The sequence below is a fragment of the Gavialis gangeticus genome, unplaced genomic scaffold (genome assembly GCF_001723915.1).
Source record: "Gavialis gangeticus isolate Ggan-Ray unplaced genomic scaffold, GavGan_comp1, whole genome shotgun sequence".
NCBI classification, from domain to species: Eukaryota; Metazoa; Chordata; order Crocodylia; family Gavialidae; genus Gavialis; species Gavialis gangeticus.
In genome coordinates this window covers 8577480-8603988 of record NW_017729003.1, presented here as the reverse complement: position 1 = coordinate 8603988, position 26509 = coordinate 8577480, and the positions used below count along the sequence as shown (strand labels likewise).

At 40.6% G+C, this 26509-nt stretch overlaps 1 protein-coding gene across 3 annotated transcripts in view; it reads right to left on the bottom strand.

Moving 5' to 3' along the window:
* The window catches only part of P4HA1 (prolyl 4-hydroxylase subunit alpha 1), a 59619-nt gene that overhangs the window by 16443 nt on the left and 16667 nt on the right, over nt 1-26509 (bottom strand). For 2 of the 3 annotated variants that reach the window (XM_019507783.1, XM_019507784.1), the window contains exons 2-9: nt 25304-25420; nt 24379-24475; nt 20270-20421; nt 16641-16778; nt 13896-14135; nt 6605-6807; nt 5346-5522; nt 2911-2981 (exon numbers count right to left, since the gene is read on the bottom strand). In XM_019507783.1, coding sequence (XP_019363328.1) covers nt 2911-2981; nt 5346-5522; nt 6605-6807; nt 13896-14135; nt 16641-16778; nt 20270-20421; nt 24379-24475; nt 25304-25391 — 1166 coding nt within the window. In that variant the 5' untranslated portion in view covers nt 25392-25420. Of the gene's footprint in view, nt 1-1787; nt 1859-2910; nt 2982-5345; nt 5523-6604; nt 6808-13895; nt 14136-16640; nt 16779-20269; nt 20422-24378; nt 24476-25303; nt 25421-26509 lie in introns of all 3 variants that reach the window. The other variant, XM_019507785.1, reaches the window with a different exon arrangement.

The window sequence follows — 26509 nt, the reverse complement described above, 5'->3', positions numbered from 1 at the left end:
TATGTATATAAGCTTTCAATTTAAAAAAAGCCACACAGGTCATTAGTACAGGAAACCAAGAGCCCTAACCACATGTTCAGATTAAAGCTGGATAGAAACCAGCTATAGAGTTGTTACACATTTTCAAAGTAACTTTGTAGCTGGTTGCCTTTTTTCAATAGGTGGATAGACATTTTAATGATAATTACTTTGTACATGTGGCTGATCTAAATTTATTGCACAATTTGCCAGTTAATTGCATAATGTATGATGTAATGTGTAGCAGGGACCTAAGGCATCACAATCATGTGGTACACATAACCCGGCACAGCATAACCTTGGTGTAAATCCTTACACAGAAACTAAAGGCAAAAGACATGCTGCAGAAGGTAAGAAAAAGGAGAGATTATATAATATATTTTAATAAAGTACACTAGAAATCTTAATAGGAGTTCTTTGAACTGTTTATAAAATTCCAATGTAAATTAGTAATTCAAGTCACATCTACCAACTTCCAATTATGATTTGGCAAACATTAAGTTTGCTAGAAGAGAGGATCTCTCCACACAGATTAGCTGACCTTGTCACAAAGTAATTTTGGAAATTGAAGGCAACATTTCTAAAAACTCTCTCTGTAAAATCCTGGGTTTCTTGTTTAGCTACCAAATCTCCAGCAGTAAGTTCAGGCCAGACACGAATGGTTTTGAGATGCAATGCCAGTCATGCAAAAAAATTCAAAATATAACATGCAACATTATGCATGAAGCAAAATGTCCTCAAGTATTGTGGACATGACCAGTTAAGGTTGTGTTTTTTTGTTTTTTTACAAATATTCCGTCTTCTTTACAAATCACCCCTCTAGTTAACATGCTGAGGGTCACTTTATACATTTGCCAAAAAGCTGGACTCTGAATCTCATGCCACAAAGATGCATAAATTGGTGGGGAACAAACATTAGTATTCTTGGTTCAATACGTAAAATGAGCTTTGAACATATAAAAAATTTGTGTATAAATTACCACAACTAGCTACATTACATACTAAGAGTTAGGTTTCTTAAATTGTGTCATTCTTGTTGCCTTCTAGTTTTATATAGGTTTTAAGAAACATCAAAACATCTAACTAAAAAAGAAATGTTTTTGTGGTGGAAAATATTTTAAGTTTTAACAATTTAGAATTTAGGGAGTCAATTAATATTTCCCCCTTTTTAAAGTGCAATTCAAGTGTTGAGCAAAGAAGTAGGACAGAACTTCTGGAATGGCATTCTTCCAATGAACAGTGTCAGATGTTATATTAGAGTGAACAAACAATGATTATTTTAGTGCAATGTTAAATGAAACAAAACAAAAAACAAAAATCAAAGAAATTTTGATTGCAAATTTTCAAGGTGCCTGACTTATGCTTCTGCTCTGATTCACTACTACAAAACCCAAACCCATAATTTTAAACACATAAATAATTTTGCATAATGACACAAATATGATAAAGGTAGTCTTCTCTGAATTTTAGAGGAAGTAGGACCCTTTAAATTGCTTCAAGATTTTTTTTTTTTAGCATGTTAGAATGTATTAACCAGGTCATGCAAATAGAAAAGCAGAACTTTGAAGTTTAGCTTACAGAAATAAAATATTTCCATTTAAGCAGCCTCTAGTTATAGGCCAGTTTATCTCCACACAGGAGTAAGTATAAGAAAAATATATTTGAAAAATCCTCTCTTATCCCACATTTACAGCTGGAAGATGAAACAATTCAGCCACACAAGAGATTTCTTAAGTGTTAGATATACCTTTGTAACACATTCCCCTTACCTCTTAGAGACTCTGTAATGTGCTGTGGTCAGTTTCCCAGTCTCAGGGTCATGTACAGTAGCCCGGCTCAGCTACAAAAAGAGAAAGGACAAGGGCTTACCACCCTAGTAGTAGGCTCTTTTGGTCAAGCCACAGGTGATTAGAAGGGTTCCGATTGGTCTGGATGGTATGCAATGCTCTTATATCAGCAGCAACATTTAGAAGGGCAACAGTAGCTACAGCTGCCATTTCCAAATTAAGAATTGCGTGGACGAATTTGGTTAGATTGTCCTTTCACTTTTTTTTTTTTTTTTTTTTTTTTTAAAACTAGAGACTTTCTGCAAACGGTTTATGATGCTGAGTTTCACAGAAAAATCCTCAGTATCCAGAAGTTTAATGTTCTTTCCTCATTTTCGTATAGCTTTTTGCTTGATAAACAAAACACCTAAGAAAAACCCCTAGTCCTTGTATAGGTTGCTTCTATAATTTCTTTTTTCAAGTGCAAATAATAAAATTTGTTTTCTGCAACTTGGTTCAAACACAGGAGGACTACAGTTCAAAAACTGAGGTTAGGAAAGTGGAGAGCACTTAGAAGCCTGTTAACATCTGTTTTCTGCCAAGTCTGAGTCAGCAAGAGGCAAAAAGAGCCAGACACGAAGATTATCTTGGACAATGATATTTTGTAATATGATTAATGAACTAATGTTTCTGTGTGCCAATGTAATTTGTCAGGCACAATAATGTGACTCTGTGACAGCTCTTGTAAGTGCAAGGAACCTTCACAAAGTTGGCCAGAATTTGCAAGGCAGGAGATGACAATTTGTTTGCTGCCAGACAGTGGAGCTAGGGAGTAGAGACACCATTTCTGTTGAGGTTTGTACCTCTGAAAATTTAAAGAAACTTCCTTTTTATGTACTTCTATTTGAAAAGGGCACATAAAAAAGGCAAAAAAACAGAACTTCTAGTTTGAGGAGAAGACTGAAAAACTCAGCAGTAACAGCCTGTTACCATAGCTGTACATCAAAAAAGAGATGGGTCAGAAAGTGAAACTTCTTTCTATCCCACCTTTTTTTTTATTCCCCTGAACGAGCAGAGTGCGAGCATTCATGACAGGCCTAGAATGTCCAGTGTAGAAGTCTCTTACCTTTTGCTAATTCTGTAATGTGCCGTCTCCAAGACTCCCGTTACGGGGTTTGAAATGGTGGCTCGCCTCAGCTGTGAAGCGAACCAATCAGAATAATTGCATTACAAAGTAAATATTGCATCACATCAATCCGACCATTCAGAATCCTATGGGGGGAGGAGAGGAAGGGGGAAGATGCCGCACAAGCCATGCACTTGATCCAGTCATTTTCCAGTCTTGTGTTGTGAAGGACTTGTTGCAAAAAAAATTAAAAAAAGAAAGAGTGGGAGCTTCAAACACTGATAAGTGCTTTCAGACCCTTGCAGAAGATGGAGTAAATGATTTTTCCTTGAAGCAATACTCCAGAATTTCTGGGGAACAAGCATTGTTGTTTGAGTAAAAAAATACTCATAACCTTTTAATTCCTTTAAACTCTGAGTGACAGCTGCTGGAAGTTGCAAGTCTTCAAAATACATACTGTATGAGCATGACTTTGTTATTAGCTATGTATATTGCACATCCAGAATGTGCTTTAGGGTCATATACTGTTTGAGTGAAAAAGGAAGATATAGGAAAGATCTACCTAAGAGTCTGAAACTCTCATGTATAACAGATGAATTAAACAAAGTTCTTCTGACGCTGTTAAAGAAGTTTCTCTCCCATCCTGTTTCAGAGAGCAGACATGCTGGCTACACCAGCCAGTGTCTTCTGAAGTGGCTCGCTGACGGGCTCTCAAAAACAAATAGAACAAAACAACATGTGTGTGCCGACACCACTCTATGGCTTCCTTTCTCTCACTGAATCACTGGATTTCTGCAAGCCAAGTTACTTGCTTCCATCTGCTCTACATGTGAATAGTCCATGCTTGTCAATGTAGAAGCATATTCATATTAATAGTTGCATTGTAACTGACTGAAAAACAAATGTCAAGAAGTGTAGTTTAAATCCACTAGCAGTTTAGCTCCATCTCTGAATTTTCAGTCATCTTTATAGCAAAAGGATTTCCATCTATTTCACAAAGAACAGGCTTAAGCTACAGTCCAAGGAGGATTTCACCAGTGCTTTCTACAATTAATGACTAAGCTGCTTTGCTGCATCATGATTTACTATGATTTTATATTAAAAGGGGAAAGAAACTTGCACACAAACTTGGATCCAATTCTCAGATGTCTGATATGATTCATATGGGAAGCATAAGCAGGAAGAGCCATTTTAGGTGCAAGTTATATGATATTTGTAATCAATTTCATTATAGTGTGGAGCCCTACTTCATGAGCATAGTGTTTGCTGATATGGAGGCCTACTTTTCAGTTAATGCTGGCTAAACCTAAGTTAGTAGTTAAAGATAATTGTTATTGATCTACTCATGGGTAGCACCCTTCTCTTCCCTTGTTTAAAGGCACCTGACTGGTCACATTTCTTTTAGGTATTTTTGATGCATTTTCTCATAACATCTATCCTTCCTTTGGTTTGTTTTTCAAGGCAGAATCTATTTAGCATAAAGAAAATGTTGAGTAGATGATGTTCTGTCTGCAACTTGTCTCAGTTTCTGGCAAGCTGAACAAAAGTTGGATTCATTTATGGAGAAACTGAGGGAAAAAAAACATTGTGCTACATAAACTGACTTTCTATCCAGCAAACTTACTAATTTTTTTCTCTCTCTAGATGCTGGAGATGCCCAAGTGACTTCTACTTCTATATCCATGTGGCTAACAGACTGTTATTTGGGTTTTCCTAGATAACATGGGATAGGCTGAGTTCTCAAGGTATTTCACATTCAGAAAACGCTGTTTGGAATTCCATTTTTGAAATGGGACTGGTGGACAGAGATGAAGGATGGGAAGTTTGAGGACTATGTTAGTTATGAACTAGTGAGTTACACTACTTTCACCCCCAACTGAACTTTAACTTCAAATTGTAAGACTGATGACTGGCCCAAATCTGAGCCCGATGCATTCAAGTCAGTTTCAGATGTCAAATGCAGTACACTGAGAGTCTGGTACCCAGAAGCATGGAATGGTAACTTCAAAATGGCTTCTCCCTACAAGCTGTCATTTACTCTAATTTCTAGTTACTTCTCTGTATATCGACGTAAGTGGTGGCATGCTGAGGAAAGCTGTTGACAGTACAAGAAAATTAATACTGTGGATGTTGCAGAGTTCTCCATAATGGCATCTATAACAAATCCTGTCCATCAGAACATTCCAATTCTGCCAAAAAAGGGTTGCCATTGCTTGAATAAAGATTCTAAATGTAAGGCTTTTTCAACTTTCCACTGTCACTTTTGAAGGATGTCACTGAAAGCCATGCAGAGAAAAAGCTGTCATGTGTACATTATTGCTATCCAGAGTTAACTGTGAAAGTACCAAAGTAAGAGGTGGGATAGCTCAACTCATCCACACAGAACAAAGATGATATTTAAGTTTCCAAAAGGAATAGAATATGAAGCATGTTACCCTTGGTTTGGCTAGTTCTTTCACAGTTGCAATCTCTTCATCAGATATTATATCAAGGAAACGAACAATCCTAGGTCTGTCCCACTCATCTTCCTGTTTGACAGGGCCCAGGATGTATCTAGGATTCCCATTTCCATCATAATAGCGGCAGAAGAGGCTTTTCTGTCTCTTAGGAGTCTGAAATGAAGGTGAGGCAGAATAAAATAATCTTGTAACTTTTCCCCGAATGAGATTAATCTGAATAAGCCATAATGGCCTTCAAAGAGAAGAAAAGTCTCTCTGATAGAACAAAAACAATACTCTTTCATTTCCCTTAAGAGTCACTTGTGCATTACCAGCTGAGGAGATTCAAAGAGCCATGCTTTCAGCAAATGACTGCTGTTTGCAGATATAATGTTGAAAAAGATACAAAGAAAAACCCAAACAGAACAAAGCAAAAAAAGTACTTTTACATTACAGTTAAATTATAGCTGTCTAAAGCTGACCAACAGTTAATGTCATCCAATGCTGTTATGCAGCACCCTTACTTGACTCTAATTAATTTACTGATATCAAATCATTTCAAACTGGATTAGTTATCAATGTACTCTGAAAGGGCTACTGCTCTTTATTCCAAAGTACTTTATTTTTCTGTTCCATACCCTCCTGCACATCTGTTCTCTCAGACCCAATGTTCTGTTTCCTTCAGGCCACCATGCATGTTTAATAATGTTCTGAACATAGATCAGTGCAAGGAGAGGACTAAAAAGGAAAAAGAAGCATTTTATAGCTCTCAGCTGTCCAACTTCTAAGCAGGCAGGGGCCACGAGCCATGTGGGCTGCACCAGCACAAGCCATGGACCCCCCTTGGCCCCACACCTCTGGCACTTTGCTATATTGCACACATCTCCCCTCCCTGTTGCATGTGGGCACCTACCTTCAGCTCACTGGTCACAGCTCACCACACTGCATACCTCCTCCCCGAGGCGGTGGACTCTAACAGCAATGTGGGCTGCACTCTAGGGTAGGGTCCAAGGAGCAGAAGCTGGAGGAGGGAAGGGTTGCCTGGAGCCCTGGTGGCTGCTGCAGCCAGAGGGAAGGAGCAGCAGCAGCTGAGTGGGAGCCCAGGGGCCATAGCACAGGCCCTGCTATATCTCATCCTTGCCCCCTGTTCAGTATCTCTTATTACTGAAATATGGGCTACGCTAATATTTCTAAATTAGAGTCATATAACTGATTTTGTAGATTTAAAAAGACATAAAGAAATTACTCCACTTTACCATTTTGACACCCTCCCCACGACACAGCTTTTCATATTTCCTTCTCTCTGGCAGGTAATCTTTGGCCCGCCCCTTTTTTTTAGTCTTCGATTCTACATCAGTCTGGTTATCTGCTTCAGTCGTGGACTTATTTGCTTCTTTTTCTTTTGACATGATATACTCAAAATATTTCAGATTACCATTTGCTCTCTGATGTTCAGGATCTATCAAAGAAGAAAATATAGAAACGTTCACTATTTGTAGGGATCAACCTGAAGGAGTTTACCTATGAAGGCAGACTTTAAGAAAGAAAACTATTCATTCTTGGACAGAACTTAGACAGAGGATGGGTAAGGGAAAGTTTAGCTTAAGTCAGGGATGTTCAGCAATGGCTCGCAGGCCAAATCTAGCTCGTAGGGCCATGTCATTGTTTTTCTATTGCCGTTCCCCTGCTGCCAAATTTCTGGACCTGTGGGGAGGTCCATGGGACTGACAGCCAGGGATCCTGGTTTTCCCTGTTTAAAAGTCACAGATTCTCTGATTAAAAAACCCCCAAATCTGCACGAAACACCACTCTATTTATTATAGGTATCATTTTAACACAATGCTTTATTGATATATTTACAATTTTAAAGCAATTTGGAAGCCAACCAATGCCTCAATCACTATAATAAATAAATTCTAAATACCTAAAAATTTTGGTGTTTGATTTTGAGTTATGGAAAAAATCAGAGCTCTCCCCGCCCCCTTTGCTCACCAGGACACTGGTCCAGCTGTGCCTGTCCTCCCTGCCCTCCACTGCTTTGTGGTGTTGACCAGCCCTGATATACTGGTGTCTTGCTCAGGCCATTGCCCCTCACTCCCCAACCACAGCCCCCTGCTTCTCCTAGTCCTGTCAGAGGGAGCCAGCTGCCAGGGCTAGGGGGACAAGAGACCTGGGTCTGCAGCTCCCTGCCCCACCAGCAGCACCTGAGCCCTGGCTGCTGCTCATGGAAAGTAGTGGCTGCTGCAGCCAGAGTGGAGCACAGAGCCTGGATCCCCCTTCCCCACAGATGGCACAGCTGGTATGGAGGTGGGGGGTGTGGCCTGTAGGCCTTAAGTTCCCCACCCTGCTGCCCTCCCTCTGAGGCCTCCAGAACTCTGTGTTGCCACCCATACTGCTGCTGGGCGGGTGGGGGTGCCTCACCATTGTTGCATAGGGCTCCCAGTGTTGGCACTGAGCTTCTCCACCCCCTCTGCCCTGCCATACTGGGGCCTGCCTGCTGCACTGCAGAGACCCTGAGGGGATCGCAGCAGTGTGAGGAGCCTCAAGCCCGCAGCCACCCCTGCCTTGTGCACTAAATCTAGGGGGCATGGGTCCCTCATATCCCCCACAGAAATACCTGCAGTGGCAAGGAGCTGCCCCCTGCTCCCCCCCCGACAAAGTGCCCACGGCTCCATCCTGCTCATGCCTTGCAGCCACACATTCCCACCCTGACTTCAGGCCCCAGACCTAACACACTGCACCAGCTGGGCAGCACCCCCCAGCCCTGGCCAACTCCCTCCCTCACTATGAGAGCCTCAATCCCTCTCTACACCCTGACTTACCTGTGGGGAGCTGAGAGAGCTGCCTGGCTGCTATGCGCATGTGTGCATATACATGCATGTGGTACCCCCTGCCTGTTCTCCCTCCTCCTGCTTCCCCAGTCCCTTGCAGGATGGAACTCTGCTAGCCTGCAAGGGGAAATCCACCATTCCCCTGGTTTTTTCTCTTTTAAAAGAGAAAATCCACATTTTAACATGGCAAACAGAAAACCTGGATCCCTGCTGATTAGGGGTGTGTGAAGTGGGCCATATTCGATTCAGATTCGGCCCAATTTGGGGGTCAGCGGTTTCATTTGTTGATTCGGATCACTGTCCCGATTCGGTATGACCAAAGCTGAATCTCAAGATTTGATTCTGATTCAGAGAATCAGCAGTTCGGCCATAGACACAGCTTTAAATGTTTTTCTACATACCTTGAGGTACCAGGCGCAGCTTGTGAATGCTGAAATGATGGGGTGGATAGAGTGTGCCACAAGAGCACACCCTCCCCAGAAGTGCTTCTGGTCCACTTCCAGGTCTGCCACCAAGTGCGCTAGGGACCACCCCCCACAGGACACTCCATCTGCCCCACCATCTCAGCGTTCATAAGCCACCTGGTACCTTGAGGTATGTAAAAAAAACAAAGCCATGTCTATGTCCAAATCATCAAATCTCTCCGATTCAATCCAGAGAGATTAACAGGTCTCCTGATTCGATTTGGATATTTGGCCACTGAATTGGGCCGAATCTTCGCCACATAGAATCAGTGAACGAAGCTTCTCACAGCCCTACTTCTGATAGCACCTGGATCCCTGATGATACCACACCAATACACCTTGGCACTCAGAGATAGCCCAGTTTCAATCCAGGCACACTGGAGCCCTGATACAGCCCTAATGTAGCCTGCAGACTGGCCCCGCACCACTCATATGACCCATGGCGATAAAAGGTTGAGCACCACTGGCTTAAGCCAGCAGAATCCCAAAACTGGAGAATGGAAGAAATACAATCCAGCACTTACTGACAAATAAATTAATAAGTGAGAATACCTGGAAGATTATGGAGAGAAATGAGCATGTCATGTGTAAAACACACCACAAGGTTCCACCAGAAAAATCAACAGGGAGAAGACTGAGACAATGAAGGGTGAAAGTTCACCGAGATTTGTCAAACAAAACTGCTAGCTTAGGAACTGGCTACATAGTTCTCCCACTAGCTAAAAAAGGTTCTCAGCTAGCTACCACTGTGTAGGATGTTAAAATTAATACAAACCCAGTTAAATCAGGTTGTTTTACAAGTGGCATAAGCTATGACCACCGGAGCTTTACAGGAGCGAGCTCTGAACCCAGTGGCAAGGATGTCCAAGACAACTGGAGACCTCCATCCTGCTGCAGCCATTATCCACCTTTACAGGCACAGAGAACCAGCAGGTCCTCAAGTATGCCTGTTCTGCCATTGGGACCCTCAGGAGTTTGCACCATGCTTGGTCTGAGACCTTACCTAAGATCAGTTCACCAGGGGAAGTACAAGATTCAAGATGACATAGCTCTCAGGGTCACTGGAACACACAAGCCTTTCCACCACAACAAGGTTACAGTCCAAGGAGAGCATGTTAAAAGAGGTCACATGCAGGCCTCTGCCAGGGATGTTAACATCTCCCATAAACCAAGTCCTGTGGTGACAGACAAGTGGGGACAGGAACAGTGATTTCTGGGAGTCCCTAGTCACAAATCTGCATGTAGGTGGTGGTTGTGTGATGGTCATTTTGCACCAAAACCAATACAGCAGCTGCAGCTATGACTGAGCAGTCCTCTTTAGGATCCCGTCTTTTCACCCTGAATACAGAAGAGGCTAGAAAAGCCTATTTTTGGGGTGTCTCATGCCCCCTGGCTGAACTGTTGCATCCAGTGGGATCGCTCTACTTGTAGTCAAAACCAACAAAATAAAGTACTGAAGTTTGCCACATGAATGTCCGCACTCTCACACGGACCCCAAACAGCAAGCATCCTGAAAGAACCACCACAGTAGCTAGGAACTTGCAAGATATGACATCAATATTGCTGCCCTACATGAGATCCACTGGGCAGATGAAGGCCAGCTTCACCTTTTTTTTGGAAAGGAAAAATCACCTGAAGAGAGGTGCATTCATGGGATTGGGCTTTGCCATCAAGAACAAGATTGTCAGCCAGCTTTCAGACCTCCCTGTGGGCATTAACAAATGCCTTATGACTCTCCACTTCAAGCTCAGTAATAACCAATTGATGCTACAGTCATCAACACATACACCCCCACACTTGACGAAGAAGTAGTCAACAAGGAACAGTTCTACTGTGATCTTGATGCAATCCTGACTGCCACTGCCAAGCAAGACAAACTCATCCTCACAGGTGACTTCAATGCAAGAGTTAGGCAACACTCTGAAATCTGGAGTGGCACCATTGGGAAAGAGGGGGTGGAGAAATTCACCTCCAATGGTATCCTCCTCCTCAGCAAATGTGTAGGGCACGACTTGCTGATCACAAATTCCATCTTCAGACAGAGTTTCAAATATAAGACCACTTGGAAACATCCACACTTCAATCACTGGCACCTTCTTGACTATATTATTGTCAGAGCCTGTGACTATACCAACATCCACATCACTCAAGTCCTGAGAAGTGCAGATGACTGCTGGTCGATCACTGTTTAGTCAGATCAATCATGGACATGCAGCTTGAACCACAACACTGTAAACAACTGAAAGGATAGCAGAAAAGATTTAACATCAAGGTACTCCAGGAACAAGCTAGATGCAAGGCTCTTCAGCAATGCCTTACTGAGGGCTCTATGACCTACCTGATGACATCCAAGACATCCAGGCACATTGGGAAGAGGTTAAGAACATTATTCACAAGGCATGCAGTGAATCAACTGGATACTCCACCTGCCATCACCAAGATTGGTTTAATGAGAACAATGAGCAAATTCTAGCACTTATCCATCAGAAGACAGCTACGCTCTGCAGATGGCAAAATGAACCCTCCAACCAGCAAAAATGAGAGGCTACAGGACATTAAGAACCAATGGTGGCAAGCGAAGGCCATGGAGATCCAGTGTTCTGCTGACCAACATGACATGAGATGCTTCTTTCAAGCAACAGAGGCCATCCACAGGCCACATTCCAATGGCTCAAACCCACTGCGATCCCAGGCTGGTTCCACCCTTCTCAGGGACAATGTATCCATCAAGCCACACTAGAAGGAGCACTTCAAGACTCAACTGTGAATCTGAGGTCTCAGCTGCCACCATCGAGTCCATCCTTCAACACCCAGTAATAGAACCTCTTGCTAATCCCCCATCCTTCAAGGAAGTCTGGCGTGCCATTGCTCAGACGAAGAACAATAAAAGGTGCCAGGCACAGATGACATCCCTGCAAAGGTCTTTAAAGCTGGTGGAACAGCACTAGTGCAAATATTTCACTAACTTCTTATCAAAATATGGGTTAACAAGGAAGTCCCACCTGGCTTAAAGAATGCCAACATTGTGACCACATTAAAGAAAGGAGACAAGTGACTGTGTGGGAACTACCAAGGCATTACCTTCCTCTCTGATTCTTGGAAGATTCTTACTTGCATCCTTCTGAATTGCCTCCTCCCCCTTGCTGAAGATATCCTTCCAAAATCCTAGTGTGGCTTTAGATCATCTCAGGGTACCATCAACACGATTTTTGTTGCATGGCAGATCCAGAAGAAGCAGAGAGAGCAACACCAGGAGCTGTTTATATGTCATTCATTGGCCTAACCAAGGCCTTTGACACCATCAAACATGAAGTCTTATGGAAAGTACTGGTTAGGTTAGGTTAGGTTGTCCACTGAGGTTCATTGGTGTGTTCAGGCTACTCCACGACGGAATTACTGCCACAGTCCTTTGCAATAGATCAGAGGAAGACCCATTTACCACCCATACTGGTGCCAAGCAGGGCTGTGTCATTGCCCCAACCCTTTTTTCCATCTATCTTGCTGTGATTTTGATTCTCATCCATGACCGCCTTCCTCCTGGAATTGGGGTTCAGTATCAAATGGAAGGTCAGCTTTTCAACCTATGGCACCTTCATAGCAGAATGAAAGTTACCAAGACTGGCATCACCAACCTTCAGTACACTGATGACTTGGACTGCAGATTGGTCTCAGTGTGTGTGCAGATAGCTTTTCTCAGGTGCCTCTCTCCCTTAACATTGGGAAGACCAAGTTGCTCCATCAGCCTTTCCCAGCACAAGTTGCCCACCTCCCCCCACAAATTACCATTGGTGAAGAACCCCTGGAAAACGTTGAGCATTTCCCATACCTTGGCAGTCACCTCTCCCAGTCAGCCAGTCAGTCTTGATGCAAAAAATGAACATAGGATTTGCTGTGCCAGGAAATCTTTTGGAAAGCTGCTTCGCCATGTATTTGCTGACTGAGATCTGCAGATGGAAACTAAGATCCTGGTCTATGATGCAATGGTTATCCTCACAGTCCTCTACGAGTGTGAGATGTGGATGACATATCGAAGCCACCTGGAATGGTTCCATCAGCACTGCCTCAGGAAGATCCTTTGCATTAGATGGGAAGACCGCTGCACCAATGCCACATCCTCTCTGCAGCTAACATAAGCAGCAGTGAGGAAGAGCATGAAACATCAACTCCGCTGGACTGGCCACTGTGTGAGGATGGCTGGCACTTGTCTCCCAAAGCAATTTCTCTTTTCTCAACTTAGTCATGGTAAGAGGACCCGCGGAGGACAGAGGAAATGCTACAAGGACACCCTGAAAGCACACCTTAAGAAGGTTGGCATCAACCCTACAAGTTGGGAAGTGCTAGCTGGTAACAAACAGGTCTCAAAGGCACTGCACCATACATCAAGCTACAGCCCACTTTGAAGAGAACCGTCTTGCTCAGGAAGCTGAGAAATGGCAGAGGAGGAAGAAAAGCACACAGCTTCCTGGCTAAGAGTTGTTGCCTCCCCCAAGGCATCACTTCTTTCTGTGGAAAAGCTTGCAGAGCACGGACTGGACTCCTCACCACCTTAAAACTCACCAGTAATCCCCTGCCCCCCTCAACAGACATCCTCATATCAAGTGATAGCCGATGCAAGTGGCATAAATGCTTACATATACTGTTCCATATCACTAAGATTCTATATTTTCTTAGTTGCTTTGTATCTAACATGCTCAGTTTGCAACTGGATATTGGCTCTCCAAAAAATATATATACACATATTTTTTCTCCCTGACTCACGCATCATTAATGAGAAAAACCTGCATTTTGACAGTTTAACAATTTGGTCGATGTGCAAGTAGGAAAAGAATTTGTTTATGAGAGACTAAGCTAAATTAACTGGAAAGCCAACATGAACAAGACAGTAAAACTAATTTAGGCAATAAATAAAGATGACAACTGAATATAGTGTTCAGATACTATAGTGCTAAGAGTCATCAATACCAAAACCAGAAAGAATGCACAGAAGAGCAAACATGAAGCAGGCTGTAATTTGACAGTATTTTAAAACAGAACTACAGGATTATTAGTTATTTCTAATAGCAGCTTGGTTAAATTTTAATTAAAAATAAAATCATTGCATCAAATTAAAACAGCCAATGAACTACTCCAGTTTTAAAAAGGTACAGTTTGGCTACACAATGGTAAAATGCAAAATAAAGAATATGCAAATTAATGAATCTGAGAAATTCCTTTCTAGCTTTATAATCTAGTGCATGCATTTCTTAACTTACCCAATTCAAGAAGCCGCTTGGTCAGCATCATTGCTTTGTCTAGGTCCCCTTGCTGATACACAGCATAACTCAAATAGTCTAGAACAGAGGTTTTTTCAACAGCAGACACCTCTCCATCATCTAGCTGTTTCAGAGCCTGTTCCATCCAGAGCTCTGTATGATAGTAGTCAGCCTCGGTATATGCTATCCTCCCCAATTCAAAGCAGTCTCCTGCTGTTAAAAAAGACTTGTGCTTCACACCTGGAGAATGCAAGAAACGGACATGACAATATTATGAATCAATTTACAGAAAGCACACCTACAATCAGTTGTCACATTCTTAATCTTCATTATGCATCCATCTTCCCCTTGTAATTAACATTCATGGAGTTTGGTAACATTTTATTTTAGTAGTCACTAGCAATCCTAACTTTTTTTTTTAAGAATGATAGATGACCTTAAACATGAGTGAAATTAACCCAAGCATAACATTTCTTTTCTAATGACTTCAGTTTTAGAAACTTTAAGCAACCAGAGCCTGGAATAGGTTTTCCCATATACAGTTCGTTATTTCTTTTAAAAGATTATTTGGACACACCTCACTAGTTAAGGACAAGTTAGTGAGGGTGGAAGAGAAACAAGGGTATAAATCAGTAGCTGCACAGCTGCTAAGGATTTTGAGGAAATTCATTTTTAGAAACAGTCTAGAAGGCCTCACTTTGAAAGCTTTTAATTACATAAATCTTGGTAAGTAAATTACAGATTGCTACTTCTGCCACTGTAATTTAGAGACCATTAAAAATCCAATTGTATCTTGCAAAAAGTATATTAGAGGCATGAAACAGTGAATAAAGGAAATAATGCAGAGATGACATCTTATCAAGTAAGAGCTTTTACTTTCACACTTACAATTTTGTTCCCAGTTATGTCAGAGTTTTTTATTCTACAGAGTATTAACACTAGCATGGGTCCAGGGTTGGTACTAATGCCTCAAGGCTGTGTTTTGTCTTGCTAGAGTTTTCCGGGGAAGACAAGCTGCAGGAGACTGTGACTTCAGTTTGCTGCATCTACACAAACTCTTTCAGGGATCTCAGAATAACCATGTTGTGCTCACAATTTCTTAATAAGCCGTGCCTTTAATTGGAGCTCTAGTCTTCATAAAGAGGTGAAACCACATTCAGAGAAACAAGGCATAACAGAAAGGCTGCTGGAAGCCCACCCCACTTATTCTCTTTCAAAAGGGAGCAGCTTTAGGTCTGTTACAATTAAGTTGTACTGTAACGCAGGTCTGATTTGGATGCATCCTACAGGAAACCTCAATAGTTACCATGCACAGATGAGAACAAAATGTAAATGAGATTTAAACATGCATCACTAAGAAAGGTTATACAATAACCATACAATTATTAATTATCATTGCTGTACGTGTGATCTTGCAATGAAAATTATGCTGTACAACCAGCCAAAGTAGCTGACCAGTACAAAGAGAAAAGCCTGAAATGGAGGAGATCCAAGAGTAGAAAAGTCAGTTGAACTGGATACAACAGAAGAAGAAGAAAGAGTAAACCCAAGACCAAGTTAATAAAAGGATGACCAAGATAGATAACACTAGATAGTTAGTGTTCTGAGTGGTCTAGGCTCTCTTAGCTCTGGAGGTCAAGAATGCTAATTTTAGAACTAAAATAGAAATAATCAATGAACAAGACAGGTTTGCTGATGTCACTATCAAAATGATGCTGTCAGAAGTCAGGATTATACAGTTTCTATAATACTTATTTTCAAAACTGACAATAAAATATGGCCAATATTCACTTAAGACAAAAATAAAGTAAAAACAGTTCTTATCTGTTGATGAATAGTGATCGAACTACAGGGTTTAAAAAAATTTTTTTTTAAAATCAATTGTTAGGTCTTGCTAGAATAACTGAAACCTGAAAACAAAAGTAAACTTCGCAAGCTGTAAGGCACATTTTGCCTCATTTTAAACACACAGAACAGAATGTGTGCTTGGGAAAAATATACATAATTTTCCAGTGATGATTTCCCACATGGATTGATAACACGTTTTACAAGAGAGAAAACTGGCATAGCTAACACACTCTCCTTGCATTATGTTTCCCAGAGACAAACGACTTTTTTGCAGACAAGTATTATTTAAGCTAGATCTGTACAAGTGCAAATGATTTTGTATGTTTTTCTCTCAAACCCAGTTTCTTGTTTCTAAAGTTTATACATAATGTGGACTCAGGTAAACCTGTCACAAACCTGTTTAAAGCTCATGACAGGAGTTCCCCACCCCTCCCAATATCCATTCTACTGTGAACTTAAAAATACAGTTTAATAGTGCAACTTATTGATCACAACAGCCATTGGGAAAGAAAAAACAAAAACACAACAACAACAACAACAACTATAAGTGGGGAGAAGAGGGGTGTTTAAACTAAACACTGCAATTTTTAAACTTTACTATTTTTTTTTCAAAAATGATCCAGGGAAGCGGTGGTCAGGGCATACACTGTTTTACCATGTAGCCTTAAAACCTGCTCCAAACACTCTTTGGTACAGGAGGCCAACACCACACTGCTTTACACAATAAGAGATTAGCTGAAGTTTAGGAAAAGGGGCTTCCTCCTGCCTCTCTTTGTAATAGTATGCTAGGCATTTAACAGACAAGTGCAAAGGAAACATCCCTCAAAGGGTGTACAATATAGATAACATGGAATAACTTCACAATTATTTTTCAGAATTAGTGCAGGTGCCTCTTACCTGGAAGATTTCCCCTTGAAAGGGTGTCTGTATCCAAATTGTATGTGTCCTGGAGTCTTAGAAGAGCTTTGGCAGCACCAGTCTGATCTTCATCATTAGGGAAATACTGGCGCTGGATAGTCATATTGGAGATAAAGCCTTAGGAGAAAAAGAACATGGTAGGAAAAAGCATCCAAGAGGTCTAGCTATGCTTCAGAGTTTACATTAAAAACAGTTTATATGAATAAAACTGCTTCCTAGTTACTGGAGGAAAGCTAATCCCAAAGCAGAACATTCAAATCAGAAGCTCTTACAAAAACTGCCTATTTGGGGGACACTGAAGAAACAGTACCCTATTTGTACAGATCAATAATATGCAAACACATAGCAAATGCCTCCATACATCTGACTCATTTCAGGAGTGTTCTGACAGGTCAATAAAAAAGAATAGTAGGTAAGACCAACCAAGATGACATTCCAGCAAAGGCACACCAACACCAACAAATGAATTCCAACAGTTTCTGTATCTGATGCATTAAGAACCTTTTTCCAGAAGGCTCCCAATGAAGCACTAAGGTAATGGTGAGACATACCGGGAACAGAAAAACCAAAAAGTGCTACTGCGACTATCCACACAGAACTACCCCTAACAACTGTGGAAGCAGATACAATATCCTCATTATGGAGTAACTTTGCCTATATTTTGCAGAATAAAGTTTACTCCAGGGGTGCCAAAGATCTGGCCCATAGGCTGAATCTGGCCCAGGGAGCCCCATCATTTGCTCCTGGGACTCAAGAGTTGGCCCAAATACAGCACATGGTGCTCACTGGACTGGCACCACATGCAGGTCCCAGGACACATGCTGCATACTCTGGCCACTCTGGGACTCCACTGTGCAAGTAGCACCTGCCCCAGCCAACCTAGGACTGTGCTGCATGCTGCGCCTGCTCTGGGACTCATCACAAGTTATGCCTGGTCCAGGATCTGCACTGCATGTAGCATTCAGCCCAGCTACCTTGGGGCAGACACTGTGTGAAGTCTTGGTCCCAGACTAGCTGAAGCAGATGTCGCATACAGCATGCATCCCAGAGCAGCCCTGCATGGGCACCACGTGGAGTGCACGTTGGATCCAGCACGCAGGGTGGGAAGCCAGGAGGGGTCTGTGGGCCCAATCTGGCCCATGGAAGTAGAGGGCCCCGTGCCACTCAACCAGCCCTTGGGGCCAGATGAGTTTAGCACCCCAGGTTTAGTCCACAATAAGGAGTGGACAAAGTCAACTCTTCCAAACTGGCTGCTCAAAAATCAAGGCTATTACAGTGTAGAGCCATTAGATGGCAGAGAAGCCTGTCTACATTCAGCAAATGGCTACTCCAGACAAAAGTGGCAATAACAATAATAAGAACAAAACAACAGGTATGCCAGAATAACTTTACAGCAGAGAATGTCATTTCATCTAGAGCAAATGCTAGGCATAGGGTACCCACTCCACTTTTCCTCTGGAATAAAGGTGTCATGCGTTGCACTCACTGATAATGCCCCAAAACAAGTACTAGAGTAGACTTAATTACTAACTTCATATTGAAAAAGCTGGTTTACTCAGGTGTCAAGTAAAGAAGTTTCATAGCATTATAAGTAATCTTCACATTTCATGTGAATTAAAATCATAATTGAAACCAGAGAAGGCAGTTTTGAATGCCAGTCTTTCAATTTCTTTTTTTCTTTTCCTCTGTTGTGAAAGGAGAATTTGATAGGGACCAGTATTTTACCTTACAGCTAAATTAATGGCATTACTCACCAAGTCCATGCAAGGTTGAAAGAGAAGTAGAACAGATGCAGGGGAAAGAAGGCTAATCTACTGAGGCAGGGGTGACGCATAGGGGGTGCTCGTGGGTGCACATGCACCCCCTGCAAAAAAGGCGCTGCTGACAGCCACCCTGCTGCCAGTGCCACCAGTGGCATCTGCGGGCAGTCCCTAATCGCCCCTGGCTGATGCTGCCACTGCCAGCAGTGTCTGTGGGTGGTCGCCAACCTGTGGTCAGCACTTGCCCTCCCCCCGCCAGTGCCGGCGTTCCCTGCTCACCACCGCTGGGCTCCCGCCGCTGCCGGCACAGTCATGCTTCCCCAGTCGCCAGGGGCATGCACCATTCATGTACTGAGGTTTAGGTTCTACTTCTCATAGAGTAACAGTAAGTGTGCACAAGTACAGGCATCGAAGATTAGCTGATGTACATGAAAATCCACCTCCTCCTCCTCAGTAAGCTGTATGCATGTCTGAATCCTTAGTGACACCATACCCATAGTTCAAAGTCAAAAATGACAATTTAGAAACCCCAGCCATCTTAAATTTTCTAAAGTGAGCTCAGTAAGAACTTACTAAGAGCATGGGGCTTTTTAAATCTCTTTGACTTCACTTCTTTCCAGTAGCAGCTTCTAAAAAGCTGCTGCTACAGTATGGCAAGCTTCTTTGGGTAGATCTGATATCTTTTAGTAGAAGAACTTCAGTAGTTGGAAGAAAAGTTAACTATATTATATCTTTTCTTTTTATCACTGTGAGAAGTTCTTTAACATAACATAGCAACAGCCTTGTTACCAGCTCCAATTAAATGAACCTGGCACTAATCAGCTGAATCAGAGGGATGAAAGAATTGGATATATTAATGAAAGGTGATAAGGGACACCCATGGACAATGCCCAAAGACACTGGAAAGAGGCATGCTTGTAATGGGTCTGTTAGACAAAGAAATATGCTGACGGGATAAAAGATGGACAGTATGCTAACTTCAGAGAGACCAATCCAAACGTGAAGAGTCAAAGAAGAGAAATTGTTACACAACATAAGAAGAGGGAGCAAAAAAATTTGTCATCGTTGTCATAAATCCAGCCTTCAACACCTGTCTGAACCATTCTAGCCCACAACGTACCATCTGCTTTCAGGAATTGAATAGCCGTCTTTTCTGTTAAGCAAAGTAACACCTGGGATTGGGTAAGATTATTGTACTGAATATTTTTTTCTCTCTGAATATAAAAACTGCTAAGATAATACTTGTTGTATTAATAAAGTTAGACTTTGATTTTAGGACATCGAGTTGTCCAAGCTGTTGGATTTCAAGACACCGAGTTGTCTTCATTCATATTTCACGTTCCATTTAAGGGTTAATTGTGCTTTAACGATCCCTAATCACTAACAGTTGTTTTGTTGCTGAACTTCGAATCCATTACCTTTCTGTAAAGACCAAAGCTCAAGATTGGTTAGGTTTCATAGTTACTGGGGTCGGAAGGGACCTGAGTAGATCTAGTCCAACCCCCTGCCATGGCAGGAAAGAGTACTGGGGTCAAACGACCCCAGCAAGGTGTACATCTAACAGGTTATCTACCAGTGTATCACCATTTTGCTAACAAGAGGATATGAGCTTTAGAAGTATCTGCAAGGAGACAGAGGCATCTCCTTGGAGAGAGACTCACAAGTCCAATTCCAATTATGAAACTGGAAAGATATAAATGAAAACACTAACAAATTGTTTGACTCTAATTTGTATTTTGAGTATGAAAACAGAAGCTCCTCAGCCTCTCCAACCTGTATTTTTGGTTAACACTGGAACGCTAGTGCAAGACATAGTAATACTGAAAAATGAAAATTGCCAAGACTTACCATCTGACATGTCTTTCAAGACAAGGTTCTCCAGCTCAGCCCACTCAGTGTTGAGTCGCTTCATTAACTTGAATGCATTTACAGGATGCCCCAAAAATCCTTCTGGGTCTTTTGTAGCTGTGTCAGTCAGCTGATCTAACTTCTCTGCCCATCTGTAGAAAAAATAACATTGAATAAAGCTCTAAGAGACTCTGTGCCTTGTAAAAATACTATCGAGAAAACAGACTCTTTTGGCTGGTGTAGCTTCCAATAAAATGTGTATTCTTTTACTTTATCTATATGCAAAGAAAAATAATGCCACCTCTTTCAGCAATCCTTCAGCTGGAATAAATAGTTGCTCTCACTATCTTGCAATAAAGAAGCTCTAGGCAACAATAAAATATATCAGCTAATACACAGTATATCATAGACATGAAGCATGTAGTTCCTTTATGAAGTTTCACAGAGATCAGTTAAATACAATTTTTTAACCCAAGTTTTGGCAAACCTAGTATACTTCAATATAATTTGTACCTTAAAAGTTACTTTCAATATACTATCTGACCCAAACATATATTTTTTAAAGAAGAAAGTTAATAACCCTAAGATGAAAATTAGTTCCTAAAAGTGCAAGTCTGGTCCATGGATTCCACATATTGTAAAACTGTATTTCATAATTTAACCTCTCATGTGGAGCAATTCTTAAAGTTTCAAATAAAGCCTCTCAAATCCACTGAATACCAATACAGAATTGTATTCCTGAATCTGCAGCAGCCTGAAAAATTACTTTTCAAAAAGCATGAATAATCCTTATTAATCTTAACTGAGGGCTCACTCAAACTTAATTATAAACACTCCCGAGAGCTGTATCTGCTGCTTGTTAATGTGCCTGTTCTGGTATCTCAAGGCATCTTTCATGTCTTCAGTGTTACTAGAAACCTCAACTGCCTCTTGCCTATGCGCAAGCCTCCATACATGCTTAATAAAACAACACAAAACACAGCAACTTTCTGAAAAAGGGAATGTTGACAGGCAGAGTAAAACTAACAGAATGTGAAAAAAGCCAAAAGGGATATCATTAAGGAAATCCAATATTTAAGATATTTTAACGTCTACATAAAAGCCATCACACAAGTAAGCAAGTGACCCTGTAAAAACTAAAATCCAGCTTGTTCCAGAATAAATGAGGCCTTGCTAAGCATGTGCCCAAACACAAGTTGCCTGCTTTTTCCACATTTTTAAGTATTTTATGGCAGTTAAATATACAGCAAAGCAGGTTTTTATTATGAATACTTCATTCCTCTGCTGAAGCCATTAGGCATCTTCTCTTTGCCCACAAAGACCCTTGGACTGTCAAGAACAGAAAAATGGATGTGGCTCCTTCTAAGTGTTAGTGCAGTTGAGGTTACTAGCAAATATCATGCTCCTTACAAAGGTTGAAAATACTGAAGTCTCACTTCTAGCTCCGACTAAAAAAAGTACTTTATTCTAGGATTTCACTGAATCTATAGCACTCTTACCATAATGTGACACCTGTAAAGCAGTCATGAGAAAAATAATGTGACACCTGTAAAGCAGTCATGAGAAAAATAATGTAACTAGTTAAAAGTTAGCACTCTTTAAAATTAACTTGAGTTAAGTTAAAAGTTAAATATTTCCCCTTTCAACCAGTGAAAAGGCAAGTTAAAAAGAGAGTAACTAGTTAAAAGTTAAGTTGATCCGTGAAAAATGTGAGAAACATGGTGAATTGCCTCTTAGCATCATTTTTCATTTTCAAATGTTATGAGTGCGTTTCTTTTCCATAAGCTGACAGAAGCACGCCAATTTATTCGGAACTCACCCTCCTTTATTTGGAAACAATGTTGTATTGTCATACAGTTTCAGAATAACAATTTACCAATACTTATGTAATGGTTAGATCTTTCTCACCCTCTCCATGTGAAGTACTTTGTAAAAGTCAATGTATCATATAGGTATACCAGAATAACAGAAAGGAGATATTCACAGCCAGGTAACAAATCAAAGCTGTTTCCACAGAAAACCTCTGTTGTTACAATTTTTATTGCTCAAAAGGTAACAAAAGGGTATGAAATACATCTGAATTAGAGATAAAGTGTCTGAAAATCAAAATTAGACTGAAATGAGAAAAAGCAGTTTAAGTGAGAAAAAGAACATTTAGTTGCATAGCAGAAACTGTTTAAACATGCTTATTGAAACTCAGCAAAAGCTGCATTTCAAAATTTACATCTGACAATTTTCCTCTTCTGTTTTGCAAAACTAAGCCCCCACTACTGAACAACTGCTCTACATGGGCAGATGAGGGAATGCTGTGTTATAATGGATGAACAATTTTTTCATAGTACGTGACATCTCAGGTAAGTTTCTCACAGATGAGAAGTAATGCTCAGCGTCTTGGGTCCTGGGCTGCTGGTTCTGATCTTCATTACAATTTTAAAAAGTCATCATCTGCTTCACCCTCACTACTTGCTCCCACTCTTACTGGGATCAATGTTTCTGCTTGCTTGTGCTTGTTCCCTCCCCTGCAGCCATCTGGCTGCCCTGTTGATTTCTGCAAATACACAGAAAATCCCAGCATGAACTAAGGAACTCTGGGACTTGTAGTTCTTAAGAGACCATATGTCATAGGAAGGCACACTACTCTGTCTCTCAAACAAGAAGTCCTAGAGTTTCAATGAAGAAAGATCGTTCCATGCAAGTCCTAGAGAGTGGCTGTGTCAGAAGAAATGCTGGGAAAGCTGGATTTCAATATTTTTTTATTTTTAATTTAGATTTTATAAAAAGTTAAAGTTAACCTTTTTTAACTAGTTAAAGTTAAAAGTTAGCCATTTCTTTAACTAGTTAATTACCTAGTTAACTCCCATGACTGCTGTAAAGTAACTAAAATCTTAATCTTGTGGCTGTACAGACCAAATGTGTCACTCATATTGGTTACTATACCATAACTCCATCACAATCCACCTGGAAATGCAGGTGTCCCCTGTTTCCCTCTCCCCTCCCCCCTATACAGGGAGATAATGGATTAAATGACTGCACTGAGCCAGTACAGTTATTCATAAATCTAATGAATTAATGAACAAACAAGCAAGTTGTAGCTGAAGAGTGGAGCCCCATGAATTTCAAGGGCAAGGTATGTCTAAAAGTCAAATTATTTTATTTGTGTGTCCTTTATTTTGATTTTTGCTTTTAACCTGGAAACATTAGCATCAATATAATGTAGACATTCATCACTGATGCTTATGCAGCACAACTTGCGTTTATCCACCTGTGAATGTTCAACTTTTCTGCCTACTAATTTGAAGCTGTAAGGATTATTGATAACACCCCAAACCTACAAAAAGATGTAATACATAAAAACAACATCAAAAAGCCCAACACAAAAGTTTCCCCCTCAATGTCAGCCTATACCTTGTAGTCTCTTGGACCACTGCTGGGTTTAAAATGTTATAAATCTTTTAATTCACCAAGGTTAGAATAAGAAAGTTAGAAAATAAAAGTATTTGAAAACTAGGCATCCCCTTCCCAGTTGTACAAGGCTTTCAGCTCCTAAGCTCTGATAAACTGCAATAGAAAGGACCTTTTCCCTTAGCTACTCTTGGGCGATGACTGAGACAAATGTAGAAAGAATAACAAAATGACTTGTTGTTCTTATTAAATCTATGACATGTAAAGCCAAGATATGTTTTTATAATGACTTACTAGTATTCATTTGTGAGGTTCTTAGTTACCAGTTACAGCTTCACCCTGCTTAAGCAGTTCAGCTACAGTTAATACTAAATTTTTTAGCCCAGTGCACATCATAATATTCTCTGGAATGCACATGCATGCACGCACATGCATACACACAAAACAGCATATCTTTTGAAGAATTACATGCATACCTGGGAATCCTGCCAATGAGGATACAATAGAGTGCAAACTGATTAGAACTCATTCATATAACATTATATAAAGAAAATAACACCAGCTCAAAGAGACATTCATTAAGGACAAACACCTTAATTATTTTTTCCTCCACCAGGCAATAAATTCCTCAGTTTGTTGAGCTTTGGGGAACTCTCTTGTACGTAAGGATGGAGTTACAGAGTAGTGTTATGAAACTATCCGCTTACTTTTTGATCTGTTCCAGCTTGCTCTCCTCTGCCTTGATATAATCTTTCAGTGATGTCAACAGGTCTTTTTCTGTATTAATTAAATCTGTCATGTGACCTAAAAAGAAAAGCAGTTTTGACTGATTATCAGAGCTCTGCTCATCATTCAAAAGGTGTTCCCACTGGAACAAACTGAGGGCAGAGATAAGGGAAAAGCACACCATAAATTGGTTAGTTATTTTGTATTTCTCTTTCTACCCATAAAGATGTCTGAAAAAGATTCCTCTCTCTCTCTCCTTGAGAGAACTTAGCGTGTTTTACATAGTCTGCTGCCATGAACACGAATGCAGCATCAAGGTCAGCACTTTGACTTTCATTTGCGTCATATTTGGGGAGATAATATAGGCTGAAAAGGAATATATTTTTATTCAAATACGTCTGATATATAGCAAATAAGGCAAAAATGAATTATGGAGATACACAAAGCATTTGAAACACAATACTCTGACACAATACTTGTACAGGTTCTCTCTACAAGCTACCTATGAATTTGTTAAAGCAGGATATTAAGTAAACAGATGGCTGAACTGGTCTACTCTACTGTAAAAGCCAAAGTGCTATACACACTTTTAAAAAAAAACATTGTGGGGGCAGAGGTAAATCCTGGAACATTAGTACTGTTATGAGTTCTTACCAAGAATTACTTTGTTTCCTCATCTGAAGGAAACCAAAATTATTTTGAATCTAATGAATGCACGTCCCAGTCCTCTGTCATTTTAATAGGATGATCTGAATAAAAACATTCCTCCAAAAAAGGTAAGTCACAGAAGCACTGGTGGTGAGCTTCATGCTATACTAATTCCTGGAGCATACCGAAGAGTCAGTTTTGAAAGTTGCCAGACAGAGCTCTACAGTTATGCATTGTATATACAGAAGCTTATCTCACCAATCGAAGTGAAGAAGTCTGTATGGGCATAAGAATGAGGCAGAAGAACGCCCAGGACCAATACAAACCAAACTTTTCTGGATGCCATAGTTCAAGAGCTGTCACTACACCATACACCTACAAAAGAAATGTGAAAGACTTGTTTACAATTGCATTCAGTCAGATTTCACTCTTTCTTGATGAAGAACAACTCTTTTTTACTCTATTTTCACTGAAGTTTGTAAGAGAGATTTTTTTAACAAGCAAATTTTCTCCTAATTAATGCATACTTTTGCAATTACATCCCTCCCGGCTGCAATCATTTGGGGAAATGCACTCTGACCACATTCTGCAAATAGCATCTGCCCTGTTCACTTACAAAGTGAAAGCAAAAAACAAGCATGGAGCCACGGTTCTAGAAACAGTTTCAGCATTGCTGTGTTACCATAATCCCCCTTCTCCCCAACAAGATTTTAAAGATTTAAAAAGTAAGACTATTAAAACTAGACTCTGGTGAAGCACATGTGCACACACACACACAAAGCCACACAGTACACTGCACAAAGATCTTGCCAATGTAAATAAAAATTTTCATCAGAGCCAGTAAAACGAGCTTCCTGTGGAATAAACATATTGAAAGAGATCCCATATTGACAAGCTCTTAAGATAAGTCATTTGGGTCCCCATATCTGTACCACATTACTGCATGCATACAATAACTTATTCAAAAAGCTACTTGAACAGCTGGCTTATAATGAGTCTTTAGAAGAGCATGTAGTCCATCCATAGCAGATATACTTGCCAAACTTTCTCTCATGAACCACTGCCAAATTCTGAGTTTTTCAAAGTCTTGGATGCTCTCACAAGACCCTAGAATTTTCTCACTACTTTGTAAGAAAAAGTTACATTAAAGTGTTTACAAAACTGAAAGCAATCTGGGTATCATCCAAAAGATTTAATTTTCATATGAAAAAACGTCCCTGCCTCAGACTAAATAAACCTGTTGCTTAGTGAGTGTGAAAAAGTTAATTCAATGTAGCAATCTTAGTTTTCTCCCATACAGGATTTTCTTATATATTAATATAAAGCACATATATACTGGCAGCTTGCAAGAAGTACTGGAATCCTTCAGGATGAACAGAACTATAAAAACAAATTCTTTGCTCATACATACAGGGCCCCAATACAGTCAGTCTAGAAGGGTAACAAAGTCTCAGTTATGTTAAG